The sequence below is a fragment of the Crotalus tigris genome, unplaced genomic scaffold (assembly GCF_016545835.1).
Source record: "Crotalus tigris isolate CLP2741 ecotype Arizona unplaced genomic scaffold, ASM1654583v1 scf7180000019483.1746242, whole genome shotgun sequence".
Lineage (NCBI taxonomy): Eukaryota > Metazoa > Chordata > Lepidosauria > Squamata > Viperidae > Crotalus > Crotalus tigris.
In genome coordinates this window covers 1,384,980-1,399,843 of record NW_024097562.1, presented here as the reverse complement: position 1 = coordinate 1,399,843, position 14,864 = coordinate 1,384,980, and the positions used below count along the sequence as shown (strand labels likewise).

Below are 14,864 nucleotides of genomic sequence, written 5' to 3'. Positions count from 1 at the left end.
AACATTTTTCTTCCTTTTTTTTTTTTAATCCGACTAAATTATCTGACATCTGTAGCAAAACTGCTGTCCTAAGACAAGTGTGAAGAGCCAGAGCGCGCTTAGTTTAGTAAAATCATCATTTATTATTATCATGGAATAATAAGAGAACATGGGAAGCTTGAGAGTCACAGATCGTTCAGGTATGATATCCTGGAACAAAAACTATGAGTCTTTTTAACAATTTTTCAGTGCCTTAATGAAATTGGGTCTAAGATTAAAAAAAACAATATAATTTTGTACCTCTGTGAGTGACATGCACCGTAAGCAGGTATTGACTATGCCAGCGAACCTTTTAGAGACCAAGTGCCCCAAAACTGGCCTCGCCCCCACTTCACCCCCTGGCCCACCCCGCCCCACCCCACCCATCCGCAGGGCCACTCACTGCCTCCAGGGCCCACCGCAGATCGCCCAGGCAGCCCAGCAGCGCTATGGCGGTCACGCCCCCTGCCTGCGCCCTGCAACATCAACTGTGCACGATGGGACGTGAGGGCAGAGTCTTCTCTATGTTGCTTGGCTGCCATGTTCTTGGCTCCGCTGCTCTGCATGGGCCACGCTAGGGGGCAACTCTCCTCTGGGGGGGGCTGCTGGTGAGGGGGTCACAGGGGGAGGCAAGGCTGGGGCAACGGCACTTGTGCCCAGAGAGAGGGCTCTGAGTGCCACCTCTGGCACCCATGCCATAGGTTCGCCACCACTGGACTATGCTCTGGTAAAAGGTCAAGTTCACCTGGGGAAACTTTGTGGAGCCATGGTGTGATTTTATTGGGAGGGCTACTGAAGCGGTCAGTGTCAACTGCCACCTTATGCTTGCTTGTGGGCTTCGTAACCAGGCGGTGACAGTCTGCCATGAACTCTGGGGAGGGTGGATGGGAGGGGTGGGATGCTTGGGGGAAATTGAAAGTAACGGCTGTATTTCCCCAAGACGCTGCTTCAAGGTCACCCAGCTGGGAAAAGGATGCAGCTGCATACCAGCCTGGGCTTGAAGTGGCCCTTCGGAAAACCTCTTGCTGGAACCTGATTGGTCAAGGGGTGTGTGTGTCAGTGATAGTTAAGGAAGGGAAAAGTTGGACTTAGGGGTTTTGACAGCCGATTCTCAGTTCTGTGTTATGCATTACTGCAATACATCTGACTTCTAATAAAAATATACCATTCCCGACAAATGGAGCCAAGGATCGTTTCTGTTTAGAGGTTTAAGTGCCTGGCGGGTCTAACAGCTGTATTGTGGTCTACTTTTTCCCAGCTATCTAGAATAACCTGCAATTTGGGATTTTTGTCTGCCTGCCTGCCTGCCTGCCTGCCTGCCTGCCTGCCTGCCTGCCTGCCTATCTATCTATCTATCTATCTATCTATCTATCTATCTATCTATCTATCTATCTATCTATCTATCTATCTATCTCTGTCTATCTCTCTCTCTGTCTGTCTATCTATCTATCTATCTATCTATCTATCTATCTATCTATCTATCTATCTATCTATCATCCATCCTTTCATCCAACTGTTTCTCCTTAACTTTTGAACCCAGACAAGCCCAAAGCTCACTTTGTGGTGTCTGCCCCAGTTATAATTTGGGGAGAGTGCCATGTCTTGAAAAAGCCAGGAGGCTTTTCTTTCACTCTTCCTGCTGAAGGCCAAAACACCCAAACATTTTGTGCATGTCAGTAAAAGGTGTAGTGCCAGCTGTTTCTGATACCTCAACGTTGTTTCCGTACGTTGCACGTTCCTGCCTGAATCAGCCTTTCAGTGTGATTCTTTGCGGAAGATAGAAAGCAGACAACAGATTCCCAACAATAATCTCTGCGCTTTAGGTGCACACGGGAGAAGCCAAGAGTTGCTAACTGTAGTTTGATGTGCACTCGAGGAATGTTTTTTTTTTTCTCTTCTCAGCGATGAAGAACAGAGATACAGATACAGAGAATATGCAGAGAGGGGCTATGAACGACACAGGACAAGTCGCGAGAAAGAAGAGCGGCACCGAGAACGGAGACACCGAGAGAAAGAAGAGACGAGACACAAATCTTCACGGAGGTCAGTTGCTGAGCCAAGCTTATCAAATCGTGTTTTTTTTTATGGGTGGTGCCTAAAATAAAAAATATTGGCTATTCTATTGGCCATGGCGGTGCAGGGGTTAGAATGCAGTATCATAGGCTAGCTCATTGCTCACTTCAGGAGTTCGATTCCCAGCGGCTCAAGGTTGACTCGGCGGTCCCTCCTTCCGAGGTCAGTAAAACGAGGACCCAGATTGCTGGGGGCAACAGGCTGACTCTGTAAACAGAGCAGTGGTTCTCAATCTTTTTAATGCCGCGACCCCCCAACCGGTCGTAAGTCGAAGACTACTCAACCGGTCATAAGTCGAGAACTACTCAACGGGTGCAGCACCGTTTGCAGAATGGGACTTTTGGCGGGCTCAGCAGGGCAGAGACAGCCTGGACAATTCCTATTGGCTTTTGAAAGCCAATAGAATTAGACTCTATTCAAGAGAGTCTATTCTATTGGCTTTCAAAAGCCAATAGAATAAAAGGGAGTAGCACAGCTAAGGAAAAGGGGGAAAAAATGGCGGACTGCGTTGTTTGGCGACCCCCGTGAAATGGTCGTTCGACCCCAAATGGGGTCCCGACCCACAGGTTGAGAACCACTGATTTAGAGTGAAAAATGAAAAATAAAAAAAATCCCAAGAATTTCTCAAGAACATGACCGTGAAACACTTTTAGGTCTATCTTTGCGAATGGAAATCCTGTGAAAATTGTGACATTGGTAGAAAATCCTGGCTTCTTCATTGCAGACATGTGTTTAATTCTGAGCGTAGTTTACTGGTGTCAAAGGATGTTGCCAGTTTCTGCTCCAAATAAACAGTGGCAGATGAAAATCCCAGAGAAGCTTAATATCAGACTTTTTCATTCAGTCCCTTTCTGGTTTTGATTTGATGGTGAGGGAGGCTTAATGACATCATTGCATAAACTAAATCGGGGGGGGGGGGTAGGCAACCTTGGCTCTTTTATGACTCGTGGACTTGGAATTCTGGGAGTTGAAGTCCACGAGTCATAAAAGAGCCAAGGTTGCCTAACCCCTGGACTAAAATAATTAGTTTTATAACATGAAGAGCTTGAGAAGCAGTCTGAGACTCCATTAAATCTGTGTTCCTGTTTCTCCCCTCTTTCTCTCCTTAGTAACAGCAGGCGTCGCCATGATAGTGAAGAGGGAGAGAGCCACAGGAGGCATAAACATAAAAAATCAAAAAAGAGCAAAGAAGGAAAAGAAATGGGTAGCGGTGAACCCGCCTCTGAACAGGAAAACACGGAAGCTGCCCCTGCGGAGTAGGCCTGTGGTAGTTTTGCCTACTTGCTTATATTAACGCCAGAAATAGATTGCTCTAAATCTAATTATTTTTCTGGGTCTTAAGATGTTGCTCTTAATCTTGTTCTGTTAGTAGAAAAGCATACTTTTAATTTGGGTTTTTGAAAATAAAGAGTGAATTTTTTCATGTTAAAAGCAGGTCGTTTTGGTCTTTATGCCGTTGGAACAGTGAAGACGTTACCAAAAGTGGTGTTTGGTTACTGAGATTCCTTGCATTTAATCTAAGATAAAGTGGAAAATGTAGAATTAATACAAAGGCTTCTCGTATTCAAATAAATATTTCACACAAGGCTGTTCTTCTGGGCACTCAATAGGCCTGGGGTCCCCAACCCTCGGGCCATGGACCAGTACCGAGCTGCGGCATGCCAGCAACCGGCCCGCACAAACCAGCAAAGCCCATCCGTGGGATGCAGGCAGCACACAAAACCACACAGTCTCTGGTCCACAGAAAAACCTTTCTCCACGGAACCGGTCCCTGGTGCTTAAAAGGTTGGGGAACTCTGCAATAGACTGTTTTCTGAAGGATGAACCAGTGTTTCGTTTAGTCCTTTAGATAAGTAAACCTGTATCTTTTAAATAAAAAGTTAGCATATCTTGGCTGGAAATCCATAATGTGTCAATAGTATGCTGGTGTGATGTCTCCTATATACTTGATCATACTGGCCTTTTTGTGGTTAGTTCAATATAGATAAAACCAGGCAGTTTCTGGCTTTATTTTTTGCTTCTACGGCTCCTTACCTTCACCATTAGGATGCTGGTTTAGAAGAGCCCAACGCAGAATGGAAGGATAAAAACGGAGTAAAACAGAACACTCAAATGAAACGGTTGATTTCATGAATTTGAAAGTTTCGTGTACAATGCGTATTTTCGTCCTTTTTTAATTAAATTAATTTGGCTTTACAAATTACGATTAATTTAATAGTAGAAATAAAATACAGAATTACGATAGATTAGAAAAAAAAGTGCTTTTTTAAAAAAAAACTGCTTTTACGGTGCACAAAAAGGACTTTCATATACCCGTCAGCTAGCTAGCCTTTCTGTGTCTTGCACAGAGGCTGTCAGCGTAATCGTTAGAAAAGTATTTCATTCTGAAATCACTTTCAAATTAGGTAAAATTGTTTCCTTCTTTATATCTAAACAGCAGGAGATATAAAAAAAACAAAGCATTAAACATATTACAATAAGTTGTGTACCTTGATTTCACACCAGTAGCTTCCCATAGCTTTAACAGAGCGTGTTTTTTTCAAACCTCCTATGGTGCAATTTAAGAGTGTTCTAATGCAAGTGTATACTTTGCTACCAAAAAAAAAGAAGAAGAAAAAAAGTCCAGTACACAGGAATTTGTTTCTTTCCAATTGAAATACATCTTTATAAAAAGGTGCCAGGCCAGGATACAATAGTGAGAGTAAGCTTCCCCTTCAATTCTTTTAGCATTCGTGCCAAAGAAGCATGCGCCATTCCTGAGATACTCCTGCCGTTCACTGCAAGGAGGATATCACCACACCTGGTAGGGGAAAAAGGGAGCAAATAAAACTAGGTTAGCCCATCTGCAACTTTCTTTATTGTGCAAATGCTTGATGTTCTGAATTGCCCAAGTTCTCACATTTATTAAGGAGCTTTCCAAAGAGTATGTATCAAACCTGATTCATCTCAGTTTTGCATCAGGATTCAACGGTTAAACTTAAGAATCACTTCAGATGTTCTTTTTATTGCCTGGTATAAAATTTGAGCCTTTTGTGATGCATAATCACTGCTTTGGAGGACTGTTTTTTTTTTTTCCCGAAGCCGTTGGTCAGTCCCTTTCATTTCCTATCATTGGAAGCGCTGTCGCCATTATAATATTTTGCTCGTGGAGGATGACATAAGAATGTTTTGCCTACTTTGCCCAAGTGAGTTAAAGAGGTTGTGAAGATAGGCCTGAACCTTAAACTCACATGTTATCACTCACTGGATGCAAAATTAGGTCACACATTTATTTCATTTATACACTGCCACAACTTCAGGTTCTTGGCAGTTCACAGTTATAAAATAGAACCACCTGTTCAGCAGTAAGGTAAGGCTTATATTAAAAACGCACGACACGCTTCTGACAATGTCACAGTTCTCATAGCTTAATTTATCAACAAGAATGCTAATCCTGCTTTCAAGGGGAGGGATCACCCCAGATGAACGATGCCTCTGAGCCTCCGTGCCCCACACTTCCTGGCAGCGGGACGCTACTTCGCTCCCTGATGCATGAATCCTCCCCGTATGCCTCACTATCAATTGTTGTATCAACTGTCTGGTTTAGCACAATTACGTTTCCCAGGAAACAAAAACTCAAGCAAGCAGGATTGATTCTAGCAAAACAAGCTGTTGCAAAAGAATTCAATTGCTCTGTATAAAATGTCAACTCCTTTAATGCTAAAATCAATGTTCAATTTCTGGTGCCTGTTTCTGTAACCCAGGTAAAGAACTAGCAGTGATTCTCTTGGGTAGGAGATACAATTTCCATCCATTCCTTGTTTGGTACAGAACACCAAACATTTGCAAATTAAGTGGCATTAAGAAAAAAAAACAGCCCCAACAAGCTCCGCACGATCCTGAGGTAATCTGGGAGGCCTGAGGATCTTCGGCCTGTAAACCTCTTCCGTAGAAACGGCCACCGGAGCTGCAGTCGCAAGCTCTGACGGAATTCAAAATCCCCCCCACCGCGCTGGGATGAGGGTAATAGCCGTTAAACCCTGCCTGATCAGGTGTTAAGGGGAACATTTTTAAGAAGGGAGGGAGAGGGGGAAGGGGCAAGTAAGCTAGTTGTAATATCCCTCTCCCCAGTGCAGGAGATTGGAAACAATTTCCAAGCTCCTGAATGGGAAAGGACTGGAATTTTTGATAATGCTAGGCCCAATTTTTGTGCTAACTACAGCACAGCAAAGCTACTGGGGAAAGGAAAATCCACCAATGAAGACTATACCTGCCTAAGAGCCAAATTTGCATGTCTGTCCTGGGCAAGATCAAGTCAAGACTGGGATCTCTATGGTCCAGGACGGGCGTGGCAACTTTGGCTGACTTGATCTGATTGGGCAGGAATACAGTCTAAACCCATTGGTGGATTCTCCATCTCCAGTGCTGGAGAAAAGCAGGATCCTTATTCATTTTAGATTGTGTTGAGAACTTTGCTTCTATAATCAAAGAAGGAAGTAGCTGGTATAGGGTAGCTTTAAATCAGATCACAAATTTTGCAACGAATCCAACGTTCGTAGACCAGTCCCTTCTTAGAAATGGTGCAGATATTATGGGAAGGATCCTTGGAAAACAAAACTTCCTAGATCCAGTCCCTCTAATCCACAAATAAAAGTGGGGCACATTTTTGTTAACTATTCTGGAAAAAGGGTTTATCAACATAGACAGTACAGAGCAAGAACCTTCATGGGCCTAATTTGATCAAAGGCAGCCTTAGATATAAGACAATCTGCTTTTAATCAATGTTTGTATTACCTGATTCTTCCATCATTATATGCTGGAGTCCCTTCAACAATGGATTTGATAAAGAATGGTTTGTTTCCACTGTTTTTTTCATAACCTCCCACTATACTGAAGCCGAGACTTCCTGCTGTATTTCTTCGCAATACAATTTCTTTGCAGCTGTACAAAGACCTACAAAAAAGCATTCCACTTCAGTCATATTTCTACCTTAAAGTTAATATACAGGTAAGTTGCATTACTGAAATAAATGAACTTTTGCACGATATTCTAATTGTTTGAGTTTCACCTGTAGATGTTCATTACTTAACATTTTGCTTATTTGCTTCTTAGCCATAGCAGGCTTTATCTGGATGCCGTTCAGATAAAGATATAATTAGTACAGCTGTTAATCGGCTTATAAGTAGTTCTCAACGACAGTAATGGATCCTGGAATTTCGGTTGCATATTGTGACGGTTGTACGTTGCAGCATCCATGTGACTGACCCATATTTTTTTTTGTAGCAGTCATTAAGGGAACCCATTGCCTGCAATGGGCTCCTTGCCGGAAACTGGAAGTAAACACCAGTTTCCAAGTAAACACCAGTTTCCAGCATATGTATATATATATATGATCGGCAAGGGGATAAAAAGAACTTCCCCACCCCCTGAGCCTCACTCTGAGGACGCTGGCAGAGGACCAGTGAAAGCTAAGTTGTTTTTAACTTCGTATATAACTGTTTTTATTGTTTTAAATATTGTTTTAACAATAAACAACTAGGCTATACTCTTCCCAGAGATCGAAGATTGCATTATTGAACAAATATACCCGGGATTCGCATTTTTACAACCATTAAGGATATATATCTATATATCTATATCTATATCTATCTATCTATCTATCTATCTATCTATCTATCTATCTATCTATCTATCTATCTATCTATCTATCTATCTATCTATCTATCTATCTATATTTGTTTTCTGAGGTTTTCGCAGGTGTTTGTATGTAGGTCTTTGGTTATTCGGGTTTTCTCCTGCATCAAATTGGAAGTGTCTTGGCGACGTTTTGACAAAGTCTCATTCGTCATCTTCAGGCTGGTGTTTTCGGCTTCATGCTTCTAGGAGCAATTATATATATATATCAGTCACATGACTGCAGGACACAGTCGTAAAATAATGGGCCATTTGCTAAATGTTCAAAATGCAATCATATGGGCACAAGGGGGTCAGGCTATCAGCTTGTATCCAGATCATAAACACCTTGGGGGGGGGGATGTCGTAATTTCAAAGGGTCGCTAAGCAACCAGTTGTAAGACTACTTATAAGTCAGGATTCTGCTTACGCAAAAACTTGTAGCATTGCACTATCGACCTAGCTGATCAACCTTCCCCATTGTAATTCCTATTTTTGTCCTTTAAAAGTAGCAGCACTCGGAGCTTTTAAAATTTAAAAATGAAAACACCGTTGTTCCAAGACAACAGATTTTTGCTCTGTTCTGCAGGATTTTTATAGTACTGCAGATTAGGCCCTTGAGAACAGCAAATATTCACCTGCTGGCAGGATCTAAAGTATAATGTTTGTATAATCGCTAGCTGGCTTCTAATGTGAAAAGCAGGTGCCTGTTGGCTCCTTTTCGTGCCTCTAGTTTTATTCGTTTACCATCTGTGTGCGGTTTTTAGCATTCCAAATTCCACTTTTCATACAGTTGTAAATGCACCAGATTTACCAAGGTCACAATCCAATGTTGTCCAGATTTCACTATTATTGATAGCTATTATTGTTAGGAGGAAGTCACAAGGTTGTATCTAATCACAAGACATGTATTGACTTCTAGCATTTATTGTGTTTTCTAAACCAGGGGTCCCCAAACCCCAGGCTGTGGACCAGTACCGGGCCGTGGCATGCCAGCAACCCATCCGCACAAACAAGCAAAGCCCCATCTGTGGGATGCAGGCAGCATACAAAATCACACACTCTCCAGTCCATGGAAAAACCTCTCTCCACGGAACTGGTGCCTGGTGCCCAAAAGATTGGGGGGGGCTCTGTTCTAAACAGCAGTATAGTTCATTAAAATTGGAAACTATCAAACATCTGTGCATAATCTAACAATTCTGCAAGTTACAGGGAGGCCCGCTCCGAAATGAGCCTCTTAAGTTTGGGGGACTTTTGAGTGTTGGGGCTTAATCTTAAGAGTGAGGAGAAGAAACAACAACTGTTTTATTAGTCTGGTATGCCACCAGACTATACCAGACTCCTTGCCTATGACGGTAAAACAGAAAAAAAAAAAAACCTTAAAAGTCTACAATACAATGTAAACAATGCAAAGCATTAAATGCGCCCAACCCTCTCCTTTCCAAACGCCCTCCGAAGAATTCAGTTTTAACCAACTTTGAAAAGGCAACAAAGCAGATAAATGTTTTCCTGGCTTCCACCCTTCTCCCACGTCACAAAAAAGAAGGTGTGTGTGTGTGTGTGTGTGTGTGTGTGTGAGAGAGAGAGAGAGAGATGGACAAATGTATGCAAGTGTAACAGCCATGTTCTCTATAAATGAAGAGAAAAACCGATAGTATCGTGATTCACTTCCATTTTGGCACCAGGGTAATGAAAAGTGCATACAACACCATAGTCCGGTCTCTCTTGAGATGTTCCAGGCAACTTGGAATGAATCAGAGCAGTGACACACTCAAGGCTCCTATCCATGTGTTTTGGAGATGGCAAAAAAAAAAAAAAAAAGTCTAGGCCTTTTAATGACTGGAATTTGCTTGGGCAATGCTTCTGTGCCTTCCGAGCGGAAGAACTAAACCATTCCATTGAGATGGAATGTCTGAGTTGGTGAGTCATTATTTAGATGTTCTTGTAGGGTGTTGCATAAGTGAAGTACTACATGTTCTCCTTCTAGCATGGGTAAAACAAATGCTGCTACGGGACATTCTGGTCAGTGAAATTCATGCCGGAGATTGTATTTTGCTTCGCTGAGTCCTGGGCGATAGAAATAGGTTACGTAGAGAAAACAAGGAAAAATCTCGCTTATTCTGAAAAGACCCAGGCAGGTATAATAATATAATAATGTAATGTAATGTAATGCAATGTAATGCAATGTAATAATATAATATAATATAATATAATATAATATAATATAATATAATATAATATAACATAACATAACATAATATAATAAAAACTATGTTATGCTATTATATTATAATTAATACAATACAATATAATATAATTAATACAATATATAGTATAATAATATAATGTAATGTAATATAATAATATAATATAATATAATATAATATAATATAATATATAATTAATATAATATATTAGTTTCTATAGTATTATAGGGAAAATACATCCTTTGACAGACACCAAAACACTACTGTTCTTTTGTTAGTAACACTTGTGACTCCCTTTCATTTTGATAATTTTGCTTAGTTTATAATTTTATAAAGAACACGGGGGAGGGGTGTTAAAGGTTCCCCCCCTTCCATTGGAGTTTTAAAGCTCCCCTGGGGGAAAAAAAATTGTGTTTGGAAAGGGCAAAGTAAAATAAACATCTAGCAACAGAGAAGAGCAACAAAGATGGTTAGGGGACTGGAGGCTAAAGCATATAAGGAACGGCTGCTGGAATTGGGTATGTCTAGTTTAACAAAGAGAAGGATAAGGGGGTACATGATAGCAGTGTTCCAGTATCTCAGGGGTTGCCCCAAAGAAGAGGGAGTCAAGCTATTCTCCAAGGCGCCTGAAGGCAGGACGAGAGGCAATGGATGGAAACTAATCAAGGAGAGAAGCAACTTAGAACTAAGGAGAAACTTTCTGACAGTTAGAACAATTAACCAGTGGAACAACCTGCCTCCAGAAGCGGTGAATGCTCCAACACTGGAAGCTTTTAAGAAGAGACTGGACAGCCATTTGTCTGAAATGGTATAGGGTTTCCTGCCTGAGCAGGGGGTTGGACTAGAAGAACTCCAAGGTCCCTTCCAACTTTATTATTATTATTATTATTGTTATTATTATTATTATTATTATTATTATTATTATTATTATTATTATTATCGATCATCGCACAGTCAGCCAGATGTTCAGACTGGATTTGGCATTTTGTCTACCTATCGAGTCTTACCCAGGACCTGGGATAGGCAGATGTGGATGTTTGATGGTATTACAGGTATCGTCGCAGGATGGAAGCAGTTCCTAATAAGGCCGCCTTTTGCAATTGACTAATAGCGAATTTGTCAATGCCAATGGTGTTCAAGTGGTGCTCCAATTGTTTTGGGATTGCACCCAAGGAGCCTATTACTATTGGTACTACCCTTGCTTGCTTTTGCCACAATCTTTCTATTTCTATTTGTAGGTCTTTGTATTTTGTTATCTTCTCCAGTTCTTTCTCTTCTATTCTGCTGTCTCCAGGCACTGCCACGTCCACTATCCAGACTTTTTTGTCTTTCGTATCGACCATTGTTAAGTCTGGGGTGTTATGTTGCAGGTGCTTGTCTGTTTGAATTCTGAAGTCCCAGAGCAGTTTAATTTTATCATTTTCTATGACTTTCTCTATTTTATGATCCCACCAGTTTTTGCTTACAGGCAAATGATATTTTTTTGCAGATCTTCCAATGCACCATTGTTGCTACTTTGTCATGCCGCTGCTTGTAATCAGTCTGTGCAATCTTCTTGCAACAGCTTACCAAGTGGTCCACTGTTTCTTCAGCTTCTTTGCATAGGCGGCACTTACTGTCGGTTGCTGTCTTCTCAATTTTGACTTTGTATGCATTTGTCCTTAAGGCTTGGTCTTGTGCAGCCAGAATTAGTCCCTCAGTCTCTTTCTTCAATTTTCCTGCTATTATTATTATTATTATTATTATTATTAAATGTGTGACCTGTGCCAAGCAGCATTAGCTTTTGTTCACATTCCCTACTTCCAGCCTACTTTCAGATGGATGAGAATGGCAGGAGGAATTGCCAGCATAATTCTTTAGAACATCTCTCTTTCACAATTGTTCGTGGGGGTGCAGCCTTGAATCTGCACGAAGGAACGGCCTCTCTGTATCAACCTCCAGATGACTGTATATGAAATTCCAGTGATATTGCTACAGCCCCAAAGGTCTTCTCATTCTAGCTTTGGGAAAAGCAACAGGCCCTTCTCTTTTTCTTCTAAATTGCCTTCTCCATCCCTTGTCCTCTAGTCCAGGGTTAGGCAACCTTGGCTCTTTTATGACTTCAACTGGACTCGTGGACTTCAACTCCCAGAATTCCTGAGCCAGCCTGGCTCAACTTGGAAACCTCTCCCTTTCCCCTCAGCGTGGCTGGCTCAGGAATTCTGGGAGTTGAAGTCCACGAGTCATAAAAGAGCCAAGGTTGCCTACCCCTGCTCTAGACAGATAATCCTCAACTTACAACCACAATTGAACCTAACATTTCTGTGGCTAAGCGAGACATCTGTTAAGTAGTTTTGTCCCGTTTTGCAACCGTTCTTGCCACTGTTATGAAGTGAATCACTTCGGTTGTTAAGTTCATAACTAAGTTGTTAAGTGAAATGGCTTCCCCCGTTGACTTCGCTTGCCCGAAAATCACCAAAGATAAATCATATGACCCCCGGACACTGGAACGGTCATGGGTCGGTGGCCAAGCACCTGGATTTTGATCATGTGACCGTGGGGAGGCTATGATGGCTATAAGTGTGGATCATAAATCACTTTTTTCAGTGCCGTTGTAACTCTGAACGGTCACTAAACAAACTAGGGTACGTTCAGGACTACCTGTTCTGCAAATCTTTCTTTTTTTGTTATTGATTTGGTAAGTCTCCTTGTTTGTGAAGGTGCCTTTGGAATGACCAATTGGCCCATGTTAAATAGTTCACGAAAGATTTCCAGCCTGAAATGCCCAGTTAATAGGATCCTTATTTCTCCCAAGACAGTTCAAAAACAAAAGAAAAAAATATCCTGGAGGCCTATTTAACCTTTCTTTGGCTTTCACTGGACGGTCAGTTGCCCTTCGTAGCAAAAAGTGGGAACTCCTAAGAGGTTACGTTCTTAGACAAAGGGGAAATGAGTTAATGTGTATTAATGTGATGCATATTCTGGTAAAAGGACCTGGCTAAAGAGCTTCCAGATGTGGCGCGCAAAACTCAGAAAAGCAAGAATGGAAAAAAATAAAATAAAAAAAATAAGGCGGTCAATACAACTCACCAGGCAAGGCTGAAGGATGGGATGTTTTGTTGAGCGAGTGAATCCAAATACTGGGTTCTGAGTGTCTAATCAAACAAGCAAGCACTCATAAGAAATACACCTCTTTCCCTGTCAGTTTTCTAATCAGCTTTTGCCTCTTTCCCCTTTCATCTGAATGTTTTGAAGACCCAACACCACCAGCCCAGCATACTAATTCCCCTTGGTTTTCATGCAGACTGTGGCTCCTTTCTGCGAGTGGTGCTGCAGCTGGAGATATGATTACAATGAATTTCCTGTTTCCAAACCTGCTGACATGGTGGGTAATTTCCCTTCGGTAAAAGAGGCCATAGAGAGAGGGGAAGGATGGAGAAGGCAGTACATGTATAGTTTGGCATGGGAAGAAGGAGCCCCCAGTAAAAGTTGCGGCTGGTGTTAAGAAAGCAAAACCTTTTCTTTGAGGATACGGGAATTAAAGTACACACACATGCACACACCCTTCCAAATTTTGCGCAAAATAATAAGCCGGACAACGTTGTCCTTTTTTGGAACAACTCTATATATGAACAAGGCATGTTCCAATAAGGAATAATGAATGTGATTTTGCCATGTTATTGGTAAATATCGTGCAACTGTTAAATTCCCCCGGGAAGCTACAAGGTAATGTTATTTCTTTATTATAAAATAAAGAAGATAATGTTGAGCGTTACCGCATTTCCTGTCTGAAGGATGTGTGCTGAGGACAACATTGTTGTTACGCTTTTAAGCCAGTGTTTAAACTATTTAATCTGATCCTTGCTAAGCTTGCTCTAGCTTGGGTGTCCCATAACACATACGCTCATCTTTCTGTTTTGGGGGTAAGGACCTTGTGAAACTCCAGTTACATTTTCCAGCAATGAGTTGATTGATTAAAGGTAAGCTTGCTAATAATTAAAAGGCCAGAGGTTCTCAGTTTGTGCTTTGCACTATTATAAATCTCTGTGCTCATATGTTAATATTTCTTTTTTTTGGGGGGGGGGGTCTGTATTCTTTGTTTGTCTCTTTTTCTCCAAGACCCCTTCTTAAGTATTTACAGAATCTACAAACTCTTTAAGTCTCCACTGAGTTCACCCCAGCTTCTGTTGACTTCATGGACATGTTCATATAATTCTCCAGATCTGACTCTGCTTAGTCTCATCAATATTTCTTTTTTTCCCCCTTTCTCTCTTGACCTTTTGATGTTTTTCTTGGTTTTCACATTTTTTTTCCTTTCCCATTTCCAGCTCTCTCTTAAGAATTCACTTTTATTCGCTGTGCTCACTTCTTCTTAAATTTTAGTTTCTTTGTTTCCTCAATTCTACCCAGTCCATTTTAATTCTCAGCACTGGTTTAAACCTCTCATTTATAAGACAGTAGTTTGATAGGGAAAATGAATAAGGTAAATTCTATCTATAGTTCAGGCTGATACTTGATGGGCTTCATAAAGTAGCATGGAATGTAGAACTAGGTAAAAGATAAAGGAATCCCTGCAGATTTTATTCCATTAGTCATAGCCAACTATATGTATAACTGTAAAACTCTAAACAATTCTTATCGATAAATAGAAGGAATTCTGATATCAGTCTGGGGGTACTATGTCACTGGAGGCCTGCTCCAATGTGTCTTGATCATTTAATCACAATATACATTTCACATTTTCACAAGCATATTTTCAAATGTTCTCTATCAACTGATTTGCTATTGAACATATATGCCACAGAATTAAAGGATGGCTTAGATAAAGCAATGGGGAGTAAACAAGTTATTGCAAAATACAAACAAACCTTATTGGACAGACCTATGCTGAATCAGATCAAGATCTAGTTTAATGAAAAGATGGACTAGGGGTGA

General features: G+C 41.2%; 2 protein-coding genes across 17 annotated transcripts in view; one reads left to right on the top strand and one right to left on the bottom strand.

Moving 5' to 3' along the window:
- The window catches only part of FIP1L1 (factor interacting with PAPOLA and CPSF1), a 36,988-nt gene extending 33,466 nt beyond the window's left edge, over window positions 1-3,522 (top strand). For all 8 annotated transcript variants that reach the window (XM_039362918.1, XM_039362917.1, XM_039362916.1 and 5 more), the window contains 2 exons: window positions 1,921-2,061; window positions 3,201-3,522. In XM_039362918.1, coding sequence (XP_039218852.1) covers window positions 1,921-2,061; window positions 3,201-3,351 — 292 coding nt within the window. In that variant the 3' untranslated portion in view covers window positions 3,352-3,522. The remainder of the gene's footprint in view (window positions 1-1,920; window positions 2,062-3,200) is intronic.
- A 148-nt stretch (window positions 3,523-3,670) lies between these two features.
- LNX1 (ligand of numb-protein X 1) overlaps window positions 3,671-14,864 on the bottom strand; it is a 153,750-nt gene continuing 142,556 nt past the window's right edge. For all 9 annotated transcript variants that reach the window (XM_039362907.1, XM_039362906.1, XM_039362903.1 and 6 more), the window contains 2 exons: window positions 6,865-7,023; window positions 3,671-4,891 (listed from right to left, as the gene is read on the bottom strand). In XM_039362907.1, the coding sequence (XP_039218841.1) occupies window positions 4,756-4,891; window positions 6,865-7,023 (295 nt within the window). In that variant the 3' untranslated portion in view covers window positions 3,671-4,755. The remainder of the gene's footprint in view (window positions 4,892-6,864; window positions 7,024-14,864) is intronic.